Source organism: Nicotiana tabacum, chromosome 22 (genome assembly GCF_000715075.1).
Source record: "Nicotiana tabacum cultivar K326 chromosome 22, ASM71507v2, whole genome shotgun sequence".
In the NCBI taxonomy this organism is placed as follows: Eukaryota; Viridiplantae; Streptophyta; class Magnoliopsida; order Solanales; family Solanaceae; genus Nicotiana; species Nicotiana tabacum.
This window is the reverse complement of record NC_134101.1, coordinates 146,975,125-146,995,179: the sequence shown is the minus strand read 5'-3', so window position 1 is coordinate 146,995,179 and position 20,055 is coordinate 146,975,125. Positions and strand designations below refer to the sequence as shown.

At 38.6% G+C, this 20,055-nt stretch overlaps 1 protein-coding gene across 1 annotated transcript; it reads left to right on the top strand.

Moving 5' to 3' along the window:
• The first annotated feature begins 3,391 nt into the window (after positions 1-3,391).
• LOC107788446 (uncharacterized) lies at positions 3,392-4,210 on the top strand. Its single transcript, XM_016610126.2, has one exon. It carries the CDS (start codon positions 3,392-3,394, stop codon positions 4,208-4,210), a length of 819 nt encoding a protein of 272 aa, XP_016465612.2.
• Positions 4,211-20,055: the final 15,845 nt, after the last annotated feature.

Here is a 20,055-nt window from a genome sequence, read left to right as displayed (position 1 = left end):
TTGCAGCCCCAAAAGCTGGGGTGCACACAAGGAGAACGCTAACTAAATCCAACAATCAGTGATGAATGCTCTCATTTGGAATATAAGGTCAGTCAACACACAACAGGCCTTAGAAAGGTTGACAAAAATGCACAGGCAAAATCACTATGAATTTGTAGGATTAATGGAGCCAAAGCAACAAGCAAAAAAACTGGAAAGGTACAAAAACAAGATAGGACTTGCACAGGAAATTTCAAATGTTTCCAACAAGATCTGGGCTTTCATAGATGAGATATTTGAGGTGACTGTTATGTACAATATGGTGCAACAATTAACACTAAGATTGTTTCATAATGAATTACATGTGGAGTTTGTCCTAACATTGATATACGCTAAATGTGATACAATTGAGAGGATAGAATTATGGGATTCATTATATGCAATGGCAAGGGAAATGGATGCACCATGGCTTGTAGGAGGTGATTTCAATGTAATATGGGACGAAGAAGAGAAGTTTGGTGGGTTACCTGTGTCATTGAATGAAATTAATGATTTTCGACACTACATCAACACTTGCAATCTCTTCGACCTTGGATTTAAAGGCAGCATATTTACATGGTGGAATGGGAGAGCAGAGGAAGACTGTATATTCAAAAGGTTAGACAGATGCTTGGCCAATGTTGAGTTCCAACAAACATTTCCAGGAATAGAGGTGCAACATTTGTCAAAGACTGGTTCTGATCATAGTCCAATGTATTTGAAGTGTGATATTGAGACTCCACCAATAAAAAAGCCTTTTAAGTTCTTGAATTTTTGGGTGGAACATGCGACTTTTAAAGATGTGGTGAAAGAGAATTGGACAGTTGATTTTAGTGCAAATCCTTTTATTCTTTTTACTCACAAGTTAAAAAAATTAAAGAAGGCCCTTTCATTGTGGAGTAAGGCTACATTTGGAGATATTTTCCAAAAGATAGCAAGCATGGAGGAGGTAGTGATGGTTCAGGAAGCAGAATTTGAAGCAAACCCTACAGGGATGAACAGGGAAAGGCTACAAAAGGTTCAGGCATAATTGATCAAATGTCTTGAACTAGAGGAGAAATATTGGCAACAAAAGGCAGACATGACTTGGTTCAAGGAAGGGGATATGAACACTAAGTTTTTCCACGCACAAGTGAGAGGTAGGAAGAAGAGACTTCAGCTTAACAGAATTCAAAATAGTGGAGGAACCTGGATTAAAGAAGAATAAGAAATTGCAGAAGAGGCTATCAAATTCTTCGAGGAACAGTTCATAGAAGCAGCTACTCCTTCATCATTTGATATCGTAGAGCATGTTCCTAATCTGATTAACACTGAGCAGAATGCATAATTGATTAAGTAGCCAACAAAAGAGGAGGTTAAAGTGGCAGTACTCGGACTTAATGGTGATAGTGCTGGGGGGCCAGATGGTATGACAGGCAAATTCTATCATTCTTGTTGGGACATAATAGGGGATGACCTGTAGGACATGGTGAGGGATTTTTTCAATGGTCATGAGCTACCCAAGTGTGTAACATACACCAACCTAGTTCTGCTACCAAAGAAAAAAGAAGTTACCACTTTTTCTGATTTAAGACCAATAAGCCTCAGTAACTTTTCAAATAAGGTTATATCGAGGGTGATACATGAAAGGCTAGTGAAATTTCTCCCGAGTTTGATATCGGAGGAACAATCAGGTTTTGTTAAGGGCAGGAATATAGTAGAAAACATCCTTCTAACTCAGGAGATAGTGATTGACATTAGACTTAGAACTAAGGTTGGACCTAATGTCATCCTGAAGCTAGATATGATCAAAGCTTATGATAGATTATCTTGGCTATTCCTAACCAAGGTACTGAGAAAGATGGGATTCACAGAAAGGTTTATAGGGATTGTCTTTGGATTAGTTTCAAACAATTGGTATTCTATTCTAATCAATGGTCAAGCTCTTGGGTTCTTTAAGTCCTCAAGGGGAGTAAAACAAGATGATCCTGTATCTCCAACTTTGTTTATCGTGGCAGCAGAAGCATTATCTAGGGATCTCAATGCACTACATACTAACCTGTATTTTTGTGGATTTGGGATGCCAAAGTGGAGTCCAAAGATCAATCATTTGGCGTATGCAGATGACATGATTATTTTCTCATCCTCAGATGAAACATCTCTGATGCTAATTATGCAAGTGCTGAATGCATATGAAGTTGCATCTGGGCAGCTTGTTAACAAGACCAAATCAGCTGTGTACCTGCATCATTTAACAGACATGGAAGTGGTCAACAAGGTGGAAAGGATCACAGGCATTCATATGAATGATTTTCCTATCATATATCTAGGTTGTCCTATATTTTATGCAAGGAGAAAGCTGGAATACTATCAGCCCCTAATTACTAAGGTAATGGACAAACTGCAATCATGGCAGGGTAAGTTATTATCAGTAGGGGGCAGGGCAGTTCTCATATCCCATGTACTGCAAAGCATGCCTATGCATCTATTATCAGCTGTAAACCCTCCAAATTATGTGATAAATAGGTTGCACAAATTGTTTGCTCAGTTTTTCTGGAGCAGCTCTGTAGGAGGAACTAGTAGGCATTGGGCTTCATGGAATACCTTATGCATGCCAGTTGAGGAAGGAGGAATAGGTTTCAGGTCACTGCATGATGTAGCAAAGGCATTATTCAGCAAGTTGTGGTGGAATTTCAGAACAAAACCAAGCCTATGGAGCTCTTTCGTATGTCAGAAATACTGTAAAAAATTGAATTCTGTAATTGTTACATGGAAAAAGGGATCTCACATTTGGAGAAAAATGTTGGAATGCAGAGATCTGATTGAACATCAAATCTTTTGGCAAACAAAAAGGGGATCCTCACTATTTTTGTTTCAAAACTGGACAGGTCTTGGGGCACTATATTTTTTAGTTCCTCAGGACTTTGGCATTGATGAAATTGTACATAATGTACATGATGTTACCTTAGATGGTGAGTGGGATGTGGACAGACTATTTGAAATGCTTCCTGAAGACTTAGCAGTACACATTCTGGAGAAAATAAAATCACCTTCACCTCAGCAGGTTCTTGACAAGCCTTGTTGGATGCTGGAAACAGGAGGATATTTCAGTGTTAAGTCAGCATGGGATTATACGAGAAGAAGAGACGAACCAAGAATAGCTTATAGGATGATTTAGGTAAAGGGACTGCCTTTTAAAATAGCATTTTTCATGTGGAAAGTGAGGAAAGCAAAGCTACCTTTAGATGATTTCTTAAAAAGGGTAGGCTACTGCATGCCATCAAAATGTTGGTGTTGTGTACATCCTGACGAGGAATCTCTTCAACACTTGTTTTTTAGATCAGAAACTGCAAGGACAACTTGGAAGTATTTTCTATCGAGGGCAGGAATAGCTATGGAGGGATTAACATTGCACCAAGCAATCACAAAATGTTGGACTGCAAATGTGTGCTTAAGGCTCAAACCAGTAATGCAAGCACTCCCCTCATGTGTAGTCTGGGAACTCTGGAAAAGAAGAAATAGAATGAAGTATGGTGATGTTGTGACAACTAGCAGGGTGATTTATCAAGTTTCATCAAATCTCCAGGCATTGGTGAAAGTGAGAAAGCATGGGATAGACATGGTACCTCACAAATGGAAAGATCTATTATCTATGATGGAAAATTTCACTCCTAAACTTAAGGTTACCAAAGTCATGTGGGAATTTCCAAGTGCAGGATGGCTAAAAGTTAATACGGATGGTGCATCGAGGGGAAATCCAGGCAGGAGCTCAATAAGTTTTTGTATAAGAAATGAAAATGGTGACATAGTCAAGTCAGTAGGGAAGGAGATTGAGGAGACAACAAACACAGTAGCTGAAGCGAAGGCCATGGTAGAAGCACTAAGGTTCTGCAGATTTCAACAATACTCTCATGTATGGCTTCAAACTAACTCAATGTTATTAAAAAAGATAATGGATGGGATCTGGAAACCACCATGGATCATATTTGAGCAGGTAGAGGAAATGATGCAACTAATGAATGGGGGCAATTACACAGTTACTCATATTCATAAGGAGGGCAAAAAGCTGGCAGATCACTTGGCTAATTATGCTTTATATCATGGAGAAATAGAATGCCAACAATTCTGGCATCTAGATGCACAGGGAAGGAGGTTAGTTAATGAAGATAAGCTGCAATGTCCAAGTCTAAGGGTGAAGGTGGACATGAGATAAGAAGCAAAGAGAAAAGGAAGAGCAGGAGCCATGTCAACTTAATCGACCGATATATTCAAATCCTAAATGGAGGAGGATATAATGGTTGGTATTTCTATCTATCTTTTCTCTCGTGTAGTTGCCACTACGAGTATATTATCCTATGCTTTCATAAAGCCAAGAATTAAAATGCATATATTGGCCATGACTTTGGAATGTCTTGTTTTCCATCAAGACAAAAGGAACGACAAAGGCAGGAACGCCTGGAGTTTTAATTTAATACAAATGCATGGGATCGAGGAGTCATCGTTAGAAGCAAAATTCGAGCTTTTTTGTAAGCATGCGTCCAGCAGCTTGAGAGAATATGAAGGCATGTGCATTGGGATAACAAAACTGGATGTAATCAGAGACATGGAATACACGCATGCTTCTAGCATTACTATATGAATGCATGCTTCAAGATGTTTGGGTCCTGGTGATTACTCGGTCAACGAGCTACAACAGTTGGGAGGACAGTTTAAATTCCAATAGGGATGCACGCCTATTTTCAAAAGGAATTGCACACTGGCATACACATGGGAAAAAAGGCATGCACATGGGGATTCGACAACAAAAAAATAGGACATGCAATTGCTCGCTGGCAGTGTAACGCAAGCTGGACAATGAATTGGAATATGGTCAAGCATGATTTCTCACGCTTCCGGAGGGGCACGCATGGCATACGCATGGATGCAGAAAGCCGTGTGCTAGTACATTGGGATGGCAACGCTGTCGAGAAAGCGAGGACAACAACTGGAGTAAGAATCGAAAGGAGCAATTTACGATGGATATTCATTCACGCTACCTACAAGCACTAAGATATGGGGACAGAGGAATCGCGGCATGCCTGGTAAACAAAGGCTTGGCAATGTAACGCTTAACAATAATAGTGCTTAAAAGAGTCATCGATGCAAACGAAAAGCTTAGAAGCGTGGCTGCAATTTACAAGAACAAAGCAGGAAAGTGTAGGCATGCCCGCATGGATTACTAACTTTGGGTGTTGTGCGAGCACACCTAATTCGAGCTGCTGGCAGTGTGTAAAAATGTTTATGCACAACACTTTTCTCCAGGATACAACGCACGCCTGTAGTTTATTACAATGCACGATGCATCATGGGTAAATTCAGTTTGTATTTTTAATACATTGCACGCAGCATCGTGGGCTTCACAGCTTTATTTTCTTTATTCCAAGCGTGTCACTTGGAACCATATGCACGCATGATGCATAGTACTACAGACATCCTCAAATTAACGAGAGATCCGGAGAGTACTCGGTCAAGGAGCTACAAGAGAGGGGACATACAAAAAGCAGGTGCAAAAGGATGTCTGGATAGTGTTTGCACCAGCATTCTTTTGGAAATGCAATGGAAAAGTTTGCAGCACATGGAAAAGACATCAAGACATTAGCATGATGCTGGTTATTTTTTGGAAATACAAACTCATGTATCAAAAGGAGCAAAAGCATGTGAAGCATGGGTTCAAATACCAAACAATGAAGTTGATAATGTAGACAAGCACATTGTAGGCATGTGCATTACTTTGGGTGCAAATGCCAAGGACCTTGGCCCCCTCAATAGTGTGGGAATCTCAAGGGGACATCACATGATCAGGTGCTACAGTACCGTCTGGCTACAGTAACCTTATGCTACAGTAACCGTATGCTACAGTGACGTTTGCTACAGTGCTGTATGCTACATTGCCGTATGCTACAGTGCCGAGCTACCAAATTGGTGGAGTCGACGTGACGTTGCTGAAAAGGGTCTATACACGCAAATCAATTTTAACTCTAGAACTGGGACGCTTTGGACTAGAGATACAACGTCGGCATGGACTCACATGGGCTGTTTTGACAACTACAAAGTTTTAGTAGGCATAATGTGATATCAATTTGAGTATTATGCTCATATTTGATACTACGTACATTAGAGTGCAAAGTCTATTTCCTTTCATTGAAGGTAGACAATGACAATTTCCTAATTATTGTATTTTCTTTTCTATTTTTAATAAAAAACTAGCCCTAGGCGCTTGCCTAGCGGATTGAAAAAAAAATTGCACACAAAGGAAAATTATTTTATTTTGAATTTTTGGAAGTAGTTCTCATAGGGCAAAAATCACGTGCTCACAATTATGTTGTTTTGTTCTTGTATCAACTGAATCTTTACTTGGTTCAAGGGTGATCAAATTCGAGGGTCAAGACTACTTGTTTCATTTGGTTATCTTTAATTCCTATTTACTGTCAATTTCAATATCAATCTACATTTATGCTTAGTTTGTGCCAAGTAAAATTACGTATCCTTAAAACCACAATATAAATTCAATTGTTATCCATTTTAAGGTAAATAGTTTGGCGCCCACTGTGGGGCTAAGGATAATAGTGATTTCTTGGTACAATTTTTTTTACCACACACTATTTTATGCTTGTTCTTTGATGTGTCTTTGATTACAAAATTAAAAAATGTCAAACTCTCAGTCAACATCTCAACACATTGACAATGATCTCAGCCACCACGACGAGAATGAGAACATTGCACCAGGAAACATTGTACCCAATACTGGCCTCGATGGAGTTCCGACTGTTGATCCAATTGACGTCAGTTCGCATGTAGCCATAACGGAAATTTGGCCGTCGATCGAAAGCAACATTCGTGGGGGTACGCGATCAACCACTAAGAATGCACATGGCGGTGAATATGGCGGGATCAGCCTATGGGCAATCTTCAAAATATTGCAAGCCCAATAGGCAGCAATAGCTCAGCTTCAAAATCAGAACAATACTCCAAGTAGGGTCGAACTCGAGCCATCCCAAGAAGTTGTACACGGGGTCGAATCTGCTTTGAGAAAATCGAATAAGAAGGAATCGAAGATCAATACTAATTTTTTAAAGATGCTCGAGGAACTGACAAAGCGAATCAAGAAAGGGGAAAAGAAGATCGAGGAAAATGATAATAAGGTGGAAACGTATAACTCCAGGGTCGACCAAATCCCAGGGCACCACAGATATTGAAAGGACTAGATTCTAAAAAGTTTGTACAAAAACCTTTTCCCCTAGTGCGGCTTCGAAGACAATCCCCAAGAAGTTTCGTATGCCCGAGATTCCTAAGTATAATGGGAGGACTAATCAAAATGAACACGTCACCTCACACACATGCGCCATAAAAGGAAATGACTTGGAAGATGACGACATTTAATCCGTATTGCTGAAGAAATTCGGGGAGACTGTATCGAAGGGTGCTATGATATGGTATCATAATTTACCGCCTAATTCTATTGATTCGTTTGCTATGCTTGCAGATTCTTTTGTAAAGGCACACGGTGGAGCCATTAAGGTTGCAACAAGAAAGTCGAACCTTTTCAAGGTAAGGAAGAAGGACAACGAGGTGCTCAGAGAATTCATATCTCGATTTCAAATGGAAGGAATGGATTTGCCAATGGTCGCTGACGATTGGGCTGTCCAAGCTTTCACTCAAGGTCTCAACGTTCGGAGTTCCATAGGTTCACAACAGATGAAGCAGAATTTGATCGAATATCCAGTTGTCACTTGGGCTGATGTACATAATCGATATCAGTCAAAGATCAGGGTCGAGGATGATCAACTGGGGCTCCTTTTGGGTCCATTTATCCTAACAAGCCTGTGGATAGTATCAAAAGAGAAATAGATTGAGAACCAAGATCGAATAGAGATAGATATCAACGGTATAATGGATACCGTGAAGGTAGTACATCTTAGCGAAACTCTGCACAGAATGAGAGGAGGAATGATCGAGGTCAAAATTTACGGGGACTCATGAGCAAGAGTGGGTTTGGCAGGGATACCGGGCCCAAAGAAGCACCGTGATTATCGGAATATAACTTCAACATAGATGAATCCACCATCGTATCAGCTATCGGACGTATCAAGGATACTAGATGGCTTAGACCTCTACAGACTGATCCGGCTCAGAGAAATCCCAACCAAATGTGCAAGTATTATGGCACTCATGTCCATAAAATAGAAGATTGCAGACAACTAAGGGAGGAAGCAACCTGATTGTTCAACGAGGGGAACCTTCGGGAATTCTTAAGCAATCGGGCCAAGAATCACTTTGAAATATATATTTAAATTGATAGAACAAGCAAGAGGTTCCACAGCACATGATTTACATGATCGTTGGAGGGGTCGATATTACTCAACAGTGTTTAAATGCACCAAGGTGTCGATCACAGGGGAGAAACGAACTCAGTATTACATACTAGAAGGAACATTGTCTTTCAATGATGAGGGAACAGAAGAGATCGTACAACCCCTAGAACAACACACTCATTATATCTGCACTTATGAATAAAATTCAGGTTAAACGTATTTTAATTAATCCAGGTAGCTCAGCCAACATTATTCGATTGAGGGTTATGGAATAGCTCGGCCTATAGGATCAGGTTGTGCCCACGGCCCGAGTACTAAATGTATTCAATATGGCATGTGAAACCACCGAAGGCGATATACCTTTGCCAATAAACGTGGCTGGGACCATCCACGAACCGAAGTTCCATGTGATCGAGGGCCATATAAGGTATAATGCCCTATTCGGAAGACCGTGGATCCATAACATGAGGGCAGTGCCCTCGACCCTTCACCAGGTTCTAAAGTTCCCAACGCTAGAGGGAGTCAAAACAGTCTACGGGGAGCAACCCGCCACCAAGGAAAAGTTTGTTATCGATGAAGTAATACCGATATCAGCGCTCTTATCAACAAAAAGGTCAAGTTTGAAGAAAAAATAGGAGGTCAAATAGCAACCACAGACATCAACCATGGCCCAGTCGGGGATGCAAGGGACTGGCGAGGATGATGACTATGGGGTTCCTCGATCCTTCATAGTCCCCGGTGATTTCGACGCCACCAAATCAACGGTCGAAGAGCTGGAAATAATCATACCGATCGAGCATCATCCCGAGTGAAAGGTATACTTGGGCACGGGGCTAGCCCCTAAGCTCAGGAGAAAACTTATTTAATTCCTTAAAACTAACATGGATTGCATTTCTTGGTCCCATCTCGATATGACTGGGATCCCACCAAAAATTACCACCCATAAACTGAGCTTGGACCCGAAATTCCATCCAATGAAGCAAAAAAGAAGGCCCTAGTCCGAGGTCAAATATGCTTTCATCAACGAGGAGGTAACCAAACTTCTCAAAATAGGGTCCATCCGGGAAGTAAAATATCCTGAATGGTTAGCGAATGTAGTAGTAGTCCCTAAGAAGGGAAACAAACTTAGAATATGTGTAGATTATAAAGACCTAAATAAAGCATATCCCAAGGATTCTTTTCCTTTGCCTAATATCGATTGCATGATCGATGCCACGACCTGCCATGAGATCCTAAATTTTTTCGACGGCTATTCCGGGTACAACCAAATATAGATGAACCTGGAAGACCAGGAAAAGACCTCATTCATCACTAAATATAGTATCTACTGCTATGATGTAATGCCATTCAGATTAAAAAATACTGGTGCAACATATCAACGCCTAGTAAACCGAATGTTTGAAGAACAAATAGGGAAATCTATGGAAGTTTATATTGATGACATGCTAGTTAAGTCCCTGTGAGTAGAAAAACGTGCGTTCAGGGTCAGCTGTGGCAAATTTCTCGGCTTCATGGTATCCAATCGAGGAATCGAGATCAACCCCGACAAAATCAAAGCTATCGAGGACATCACAGTAGTAGATAACGTAAAGGTCATGCAGAGGTTAACAAGGCGCATAGCAGCCCTGGGGCGATTCATCTCGAGGTCTTCCGATAAGAGCCATAGATTCTTTTCATTGACGAAGAAGAAGAATAACTTCATATGGACTCTAGAATGCCAACAAGCCTTGGAGAAGCTTAAATGGTACTTGTTGAGTCTGCTACTACTTCACACACCGAAGGCAGACGAACAACTTTACTTATATCTGGCAGTATCAGAGATAGTGGTAAGTGGAGCCCTAGTCCGAGAAGAACAAGGTACACAATTCCCTATCTATTATGTTAGTCGGACCCTAGGTGAAGCCGAAACTAGGTATCCTTATCTAGAAAAGTTAGCACTCGCGTTGATAAGCACCTCTAGGAAACTAAAACCATACTTTCAATGTCATTCCATATGTGTTGTAACAACTTATCCTCTTCAAAATATTTTGCAAAAACTCAAGCTTTCGGGATGATTAGCCAAATGGGTCGTAGAAATCAGCGGTATGATATTGAGTATCGACCCCGAACAACCATTAAGTCTCAAATCTTGGCAGAATTCGTGGCTGACTTCAGGTCGGCCCTAATACCCGAGGTTGAAAGAGAATTATTAGTCAACTCGGGTACATCTTCAGGGATCTGGAACCTCTTTACGGACGGTGCTTCAAACGTAAAGGGGTCCGGATTCGGCACCGTGCTAAAACCACCAACAGGTAACGTAATTAGATAATCTATTAGAACTGTAAAATTGACTAACAACGAGGCCGAATATGAGGCCATGATTGCAAGTCTCGAACTAGCCAAATGCGACTCCCTCCTTATTGTGAATCAGGTTAACTAAACCTTTGAAGTTCGAGAAGAACAAATGCAAATATACTTGGATAAGCTACAAGTAACTCTACACCAAATCAAGGAATGGACTTTGCAACATGTGCCTCGAGATAAAAATAACAAAGCTGATGCCCTCGCAAACCTGGGCTCATAGGTCGAAGACAACAAACTCAATTTAGGGGCTGTCGTGCAACTCATGAGGTCAGTTGTCGAGGAAGGCCATGCCAAGATAATGTCACGCCCCAAACCTGGGGAGGCATGGCTAGAACCCGGTGTTGTGCTGGCCCGAGCGAACCATTGTATAACTTACTTGTTTTTCTTCTGTAACTATCATGGGCTAACATGGCCACAACTTATAATGTATAACTATAAGTAGGCAACACTGTATCACTAAACCGTATTTCTTAAAACATTAATACATATGGACCGTTAAGACCTCTGACATACTATACATAATAAACATGTGTCTACAAAGCCTCTAAGATTATTTGACATAGAATGTGACAGGGTACCGGCCTACCCATATGTCTGTAGTAAAACTCTGACACGATAACTTATAGACTCGGTTGCACCCCGAATGAGGTGGAGTCTTACTGATCCTTCGCTGAATGCCAATCTCGTCTACTATAAGGGCTCTTCAAACTGATTATCTATACCTTGAGACATGAATATAGTGTTCCCAACAAAAGGACGTCAGTACGAATAATGTACTGAGTATGTAAGGCAGGTAAATCAGTATATAAATGACATGGAAGAAAACATGAAGGAAAGGACTCAACCTGTAAGTTTGAATAACTCTGTGAATCATTTAATACTTATAACATCATGCATATGCATATGAATGTCATATCGTATAAAGGAAGTGGAAAAAAATAAAGAGTAAAGGAATCAACCTGTATATTTGGATAGATTTGTAAATTATGAAATATTAATAACGTCATGCATATGCGTGTAAATGCATGTAATGCATAGGTCTGTACGTACATATCATCATCAAGACTTTGAGGGCATCCCATCATATCATTTCAACCACTGTGGGCAACATCATCATCGTATACCAGCTGATCAGGTGGTGGTGCGTATATAACACCGTAACCTTTTCCCATATCCCATATACATATATTTACATATATATGCATATACATATATACGTGTATATAACGCCATCTAAGTCATATTTCAGCCACTGTGGGCAACATCATCATCGTATACCAGCTGATCAGGTGGTGGTGCGTATATAATGCCATAACCTTTTCCCATATCCCATATACATATATATACATATATACGCATATATAATGCCATCTGAGTCATGGGTGAATGCACATGTAAATAAATGCAATGCATGAGAAGTACGTTAATAAAATCTTTCGGAATATCATAAGACCATTATACTAGTGCCGGCTCAACCTCCAGGCCACAAAAGATACATAATAACACCAAAACACTCGCTATATTCTTGTCACTAAAATTCAGATTATAAACTGGAGTAATAAATAATTGGGGCTTCTCATAAAGAACAGAAGAGATTCAAAGAGTATAAGAGTGATCAAACAGGACTTAAAGATCATGGAGAATTTTCTAGCTGAGATTTTTTTTATTGAGATTGAAGATGTTATATATGTTTCAAGCCTAGTTTCCGATTTTATTTTCACATTTTGAAACCAACAAATAGTACTTTGTATCCTGTTGACATGCAGATATTCAATCTCTAGACAAATGATGGATGCTTGCTATGGAGAGTCGGTATCATATTAGTCTAAAAAGGACATATTCAAGTTGTTTAGCATTATCCAGCATAAGACTAGATTCAACTACACAAAAAATAACATTCAAAATAAAATACTTTTGACAGCTTCTATATGGCAGGCATGTGGACAAGATAACAGTTCAGTAGGACAAGATCCTGATGCAAAAAGCATAATTGGCATCCTTGATATATATGGCTTTGAGAGATTCAAAATCAACACGTTTGGATAACTGTTTTTGCCAATTTTGAGTATATAAAATCTTTACCTCAAAATTAATAGCTCATTACATACTTTACCTCAGCTTTGAGCAATTTTGCATCAACCTAACAAATGAGAATTTTATTAAGTAAGTATAAGGCCTCATGGCCATTTGTTATATTGAGCCGCCTCTGTATTATACCTCTGATTAATATCACGAAATTTTTTTTATCAACTTCGTATTTTCTAAGACCCATGAATAGACGATATAATAATAATCCACATAGGGAATCAAGAATATAAACACCCCTAGTATTTCTCACAAGTGAGATCTAAAACAGATTAATATCTGAAATAGGTGTTAAGCTCAGTTAATAATATAATTTCCATCATCGTTCATGTTTTGTAAAAATCATCCTTTGTATTTGATTTATTTACAGATATTCTTTTGACGTAAGAAAATGGCCCTCCAAGTTATCAGTTGAAGGAGATGAGGAAAAATTAATATACTAACCATAATTGTAAAGACAGTTCTCCTAGATTGGAATTGAATCGTATTAAAATCAACAAGTAAGACTGTACCTGCTGCAGTTTGGAACTCACTTCCTTTTCTCATGCAGAATATAGATTTAAAATCCTATATATTGATTTTCCATAAATTTTCTCTTCTTTTTTTTAACACAATTTTAGAATTATGCAGACATTTTAAAAAGTTGGATTCAAAAGAGGGTACTGTAATATAACTTCGCATAAACATATTCATTATCTCATGCATCTCTCATATGGAGCCTAATAAAATTCATTTCATAGTATAGTGTATATTTGGACTACAGAAAGCTTTGAATAAAAGAAAAAAAAGAGTTGATATATATGAACACTAGAGCAAGGTAAAGTTTACCTCAAGAACATTAGTGTCTTAAAAATAACCTTCCTCATCAGAATTAGATTAATCAGCTAATTTGTTATTCCTCTTCTCCTCTTTGACTAAACCTCCATTAATAGATTTTCTGAAAGTAGCTTATAAGAGAGAATTTAACCAAAGATACCACGTAAGTCTGCATTTAAGAAACTAAACCTCCATTTTCTATGCTTTTGCTGCTGTTTTGCTTGGAAACGCACCCATGTAGATTAGTCCTAGATATAGATAGAAACAGACACAACAATACATATATATACACATACTCATATATATGCAAGAAGGGCCGTTGATTAGATCAACAAGAAATCACTAGCGTGTGGAAGATGGAATCAGGAATTAGTACAACTTCATGAGTCATGACTAATATTTTTAATAAGGTGACACCTTAATGGGCTGCCACGTGGGGGTGGGTGGAGATTTTAAATCTTTATCCATTATTAGGTAATTAGGTAATGATCCATTACCCGGTAATTAACTAATTACCTGCATAATTAAGAATTGTTTCAAATTACTTAAAACTCTACTTATTTTTAATACACTTTATATATCATACTATAATATGCTTTACTATCATGGTCATGTGGTACCATATAAAATAAATACATACACTATTAGTTAAAACATCCATGTAAAATACATATATTTTCTCAACTTCTAATTTTTCTAATCTCATATAAAGAGTACAAATTTTCGTATGCTTAATTCTTGAAATAGTAGAAAGATAACATTCTTTTCTAGTGAGAAAATAATTTATATCTTTACAATAAAGAAAATCTCATAAACTTTTCTCATATTATGTGTATAATTTAAAACATATTCGAAAGTAGTAATATTAATAATTATATAAAATCATATTTTTCAAACCATTTTTTTTCCTTTACAAAAATGTTCCACTCAAAATACCATATCTAATATATATATTATCAATATATATATATATATATATAGTATCAAGGTTGTTAAACTTACGGGGTGCAACAATTATAATCATTGATATTCGTTTAATATGCTCATAAACTTTACCAGATTCAAATGGTTACTATCTTAGAAATACCATAACTTCTCCAAATTATATATAATCTAGGGCCAAGCAGTAGAAGCCTAGTAGAGTCCAAATAAGAATATGGTTCATTCATCAGAAAAAGAAATATGAAACTATCAGCAGACTAAGCCCGAAAAAGCAAGGTCAAAGTTTCTTAATAACTCACGGGATGTAACATTCTCCCCCCTTTAGAACATTCTTCCTCGAATGTTAACTCTTTGAGATTTTCAAAATTTTTACTAAGGTCTCCTCTATAACTAAACTAAAACACAATCTCTATCTGAACTCTCGATATTCACAACCTTTTCTATTTGAGTATCTCGTATCTCTTTCCCCTTTACCTTACTTACTTTTCAATATCGCGTCGTATCTTCTATTTCTTTCATAACCTCCCTTCCACATTACGCCTTAAAGCTCTCTTCTGTTTCTTTCATAACCCACCTTCTACATTATGCCTTAAAGTTCTACTGTGATACCTGCATCTCTGGTGCATACAAAATCTCGCAACAACTTCATACTGACTTCTTACTACTCAGCTCTATGGCACGATCTGGAAACAAAAGAAGGGTAACATTTCCTAAATGCCCTATAGCCTCTCAATTATAAATGTGGCGCGCAATACACCCATAAGTGAGACACTACTAGGCACGGCTTTGTAGACTCCCTAGGACACGACCCACTCTGATACCACTCTGTCACGCCCCAAACTTAGGGAGGTGTGGCTGGCATCCGGTGCCGTGCTGGCTCGAGCGAACCATTATGTAACTTACTTGTTTTTCTTCTGTAACTATCATGGGCCAATATGGCCACAACTCATAATGTATAACTATAAGTGGGCAACACTGTATCACTGAACCATGTTTCTTAAAACATTAACACATATGAATCGTTAAGACCTCTGACATACTGTACATAATAAACATGTGTCTACAAAGACTCTAAGATTATTTGACATAGAATGGGACAGGGTACCGGCCTACCCATATGTCTGTAGTAAAACTCTGACACGATAACTTATAGACTTAGTTTCACCCCGAATAAGGTGGAGTCTTATCGATCCTTCGCTGAATGCCAATATCGTCTACTATAAGGGCTCATCAAACTGATTATCTATACCTGCAGGCATGAATGCAACGTCTCCAACAAAAGGACGTCAGTACGAATAATGTACTGAGTATGTAAGGCATGTAAATCAGTATATAAAGGACATGGAAGAAAACATGGAGAAAAGGACTCAACCTGTAAGTTTGAATAACTCTATGAATCATTTAATACTTATAATGTCATGCATATGCATATTACTGTTATATCTGCATAGGTACATATGTTCATAATATCATCAAGCCTCTGAGGGCATCCCATTATATCATTTCGGCCACTATGGGAAAATCATCAACATATACCAGTTGATCAGGTGGTGATGCGTATATAATGCCGTAACCTTTTCCCATATCTCATATACATATATATACATATATACACGTATATAACGTGTTTGAGTCATATTTCAACCACTGTGGGTAACATCATCATCGTATACCAGCGGATCAGGTGGTGGTGCGTATATAACTCCATAACCTTTTTCCATATCCCATATACATATAATATACATATATACGCATATATAACGACATCTGATATCATTTCAGCCATTGTGGGCAACATCATCATCGTATACCAGCTAATCAGGTGGTGGTGCATATATAACGTCATAACCTTTTTCCATATCCCATATATATATATACATATATACATATACATATATATATATATATATATATATATATATATATATATATATATATATATATATATATACGCGTATATAACGCCGTCTGAGTCATGGGTGAATGCACATGTAAATGAATGCAATGCATGAGAAGTACGTTAATAAAATCTTTCAGAATATCATAAGACTATTATACTAGTGACGGCTCAGCCCCCAGGCCACAAAATATACATAATAACACCAAAATACTCGCTAAATTCTTGTCACTATAATTCTGATTATAAACTGGAGTAATAAATAACTGGGGCTTCTCATAAAGAACAGAAAAGATTCAAAGAGTAGAAGAGTGATCAAACAGGACTTAAAGATCATGGGGAATTTTCTAGCTGAGATTTTTTATATTGAGATTGAAGATGTTATATATGTTTCAAGCCTGGTTTCCGATTTGTCACGACCACGGTTCGCCCTCCATGAACCATCGTGATGTCACCTAGTCCTTTACGACTAGGTAAGCCTAAATTGCGGAAGATAACCAAAGTGCGGAATAAAAACAAATTAAAACATCATGAAGAGTGATAAAACAGTATTTAAAAGTGCCGCTCGGCATACACAATATTAACTCTTAAAACCAATACATTTTCCCAAAACCCAGAAACCCATGAATCATAAGCTAAGAGATATATAAGAAGCTCTAACTCCAGAAATGTGTAACCAAAAGTGGAATACTAAAGGGCTATACTATTATAGAAAGATAAAAAGGGACTCTTCGATCTGTAGACGCAGCAGATATACCTCGAAGTCTCTACAGAAGCACCTCGCCTCAAGGATGATAAGACAAAGTTAAAGTACATGGATCTGTACATGATAAACATGCGCAGAAAGGGCATGAGTACACCACAGTGGTACTCAGTAAGTGCAAAGTCTAACCTCGGTCGGGTAGTGACGAGGAAGGTCAGGGCCCTACTGAGGTTAAATAAAATACAAAGTATAACAGTATAGAACAAGACACTATAATTAAGTGCAACAGTAAGAAATAACATAGAATATAAAGAGCAACAACAACTAGAACAGAGGCAAAATAATCATGGAAAGGAAATACAACTCAACACAGAGATAACAACCGGGGTACCTTCCAGGATGCCATCCTGTAGTCCCAATTACATCTATCCAGTGGATCTCCCGGGATACCATCCCGTAGTCCATCATATATATCCAAAGGATCTCCCGGGATCCCGTCATGTAGTCGAACTATCAGTGCGCGGGGATCTACCGAAATCCTAATCCGTAGTCTCAAATATAAATACCCAGTACTGAGGGAATCTATCGGGTGCAGTCCTATAGTTCCATATAACTGTGCAGGGGGATCTACCGGAATCCCACATCCGTAGTCCCAAATAAACAGACAAGGGAGATCTACCAAAATCTCACATCTGTAGTGTCAATGTAAATACACATCAGCAACAGGAAAATATTCAGAAATGGCAAATTTCATATTAAGGCAACAAGTAATTCTAGCCTAGCATGTTGCACAGAATTTAGGTAAGGCAGTCTGAGCAAATAAAGCAATTGAATCACTTAGACATGCTTTCCTAAGCTAACAACAGGCTTAATAGTGCGAGTAATAAAAACAGGAAAGGTAACATACTAGTAATTACTTAATGAAAATCGGATTTCAAATAATTAGCACAAGTACGAACTCGTCACCTCACGTACAAGGCATTTCAATTATCAAATATACCAAATCCTAAGGGGAAAGGTCCCTCACACAAGGTTAGGCAAGTCACTTACCTCGAACCGGCTCAAAATCAACCCGAAACCACGCTCTTTCCACGAGTACTTGACTCCAAGTGTCCCAAATCTATTCTATTCAATTGCATAATGTAAATAACACTTCAAGTACTGATTCTACAAAGAAATTCTAAGCTAATACACGAAATTAGGTAAAATGAACAAAACGCCCCTCAGGCCCACATCTCAGAATCGGGTAAAATTTATATTTTCAAAATCCTCACACTCTCACGAGTTCACGCGTACCAAAATTATACAAATCTAAGGTCAAATTCCCAAACAAAAGTCAAATTATAGGTCTAAGAACTTTCTTCCAACGTTTCCCCAATTTTCATCTCCAATCCGAAATTAAATGATGAATTCATATTTCGATTAATGGGTTACAAGCAAAAAGGAGATAAGAATCGTTACCCAATCGATATCTCTGAAAATTCCTCAAAACCTCGCTCAAATCCGAGCTCCCAAGCTTTGGTTTTCACAAAAATGGTTAACCCTCGACTTTGAAAATTTAAATTCTGCCCAGACGCGTTTTTCTTCGCGAACACTAGACTATTATCGCGAACGCGAAGCACAAAGAAATCTACTGGCCAACTTCCTCTTTCGTGAATGCGAGGTCCACTCGCGAACGCATAGCTTACACTGGTAGACCCTACGCGAACGCGAGGAGCATGTCGCGAACGCGAAGACCAACGGGTCCATACCTTCGTGAATGCGGGACCTCATCGCGAATGCGAAGCATGATTCAGCTGCTTCACCCAGATGCTCTACGCAAATGTGAGACCTGATCACTGCCAACTCAACGCTACACTAAGGTAGGAAGAGCGGGTCGCAATAGCTTTTACCCCATATGAAGGTCGAGATCGATTTCCTCAGGGAGCTAGTAGTGGAGTTGGATTTTCTATCTAGCCTAGAGATGTTTTTGTACTCCTAATGTCACTTCAAACATTTTTGGGTTTTCGAATTATAACTATTTTTATAAAACTATTGATTAAGACTAAGTTATGCTACGAGAATATTGCTAAGTTGTATCTAATGGGAAGAAGGGCACTAGGGTCGTGACACTACCTAGGTGGCTAATTGACGTGTAGATGTTAGTAAGGTTCGATTGACATAATTGGGGCGTATGCTATAACCATTGCACAATTTTACCCACTCTCATACCTCTCGGTAGAGAAAGTGACTTTGCCCAATTGACTCTCTCGAGACCAAATGGGTAGACAAATTAGACCAAGCAACTAGGGTTCAAGTAGGGTAATTACTCTCTCGAGGTTTAACCCGTTAATTGGGACTATCATTTCTCATGAGTCCATCCCAATTCCTTGTTGGGTCAATTTTGGGGTCATAGACTCTCTTTCTTAAGAAGCGTTAAACCCACAAAGCTTGAATCAGTGTTTGCAACCACCAATTCTAGATTAAAACATAAAATCAACCCAAATAGCAAACAGTCATAGTCAATCTAACATTAGATGGCAACACCCATTAATTACCCACACTAGGGTTGAGCCACAACCCTAGCTAATGAGTTTAGCTACTCATGCTTGAAGAATAAAATACAGAAATAGATGAAGAACTAAGCATATTAAATAATTGCTAAAATTAAAATACAAGAATCTATTGTAAATATAAAGCAAAAGTGCCAAAAAATGGATACAAAATTCGTTCTCATGAGCACAGCTTTTGTCTGATCTCTCTCCCCCCTAAAAAATGGTAAAATGTTCTATTTATACTAGGCTGAAAAAACTAGACAAAAATACCCATGCGGGGTTAGTGCGGGCCGCACTACATGGACCGCGGCCGCACTGGGCTCTTTGACTTTGACTTGTATTTCTCTGAACATGGACTCCGCCGACCGCGTAGAATGGACCGCGGCC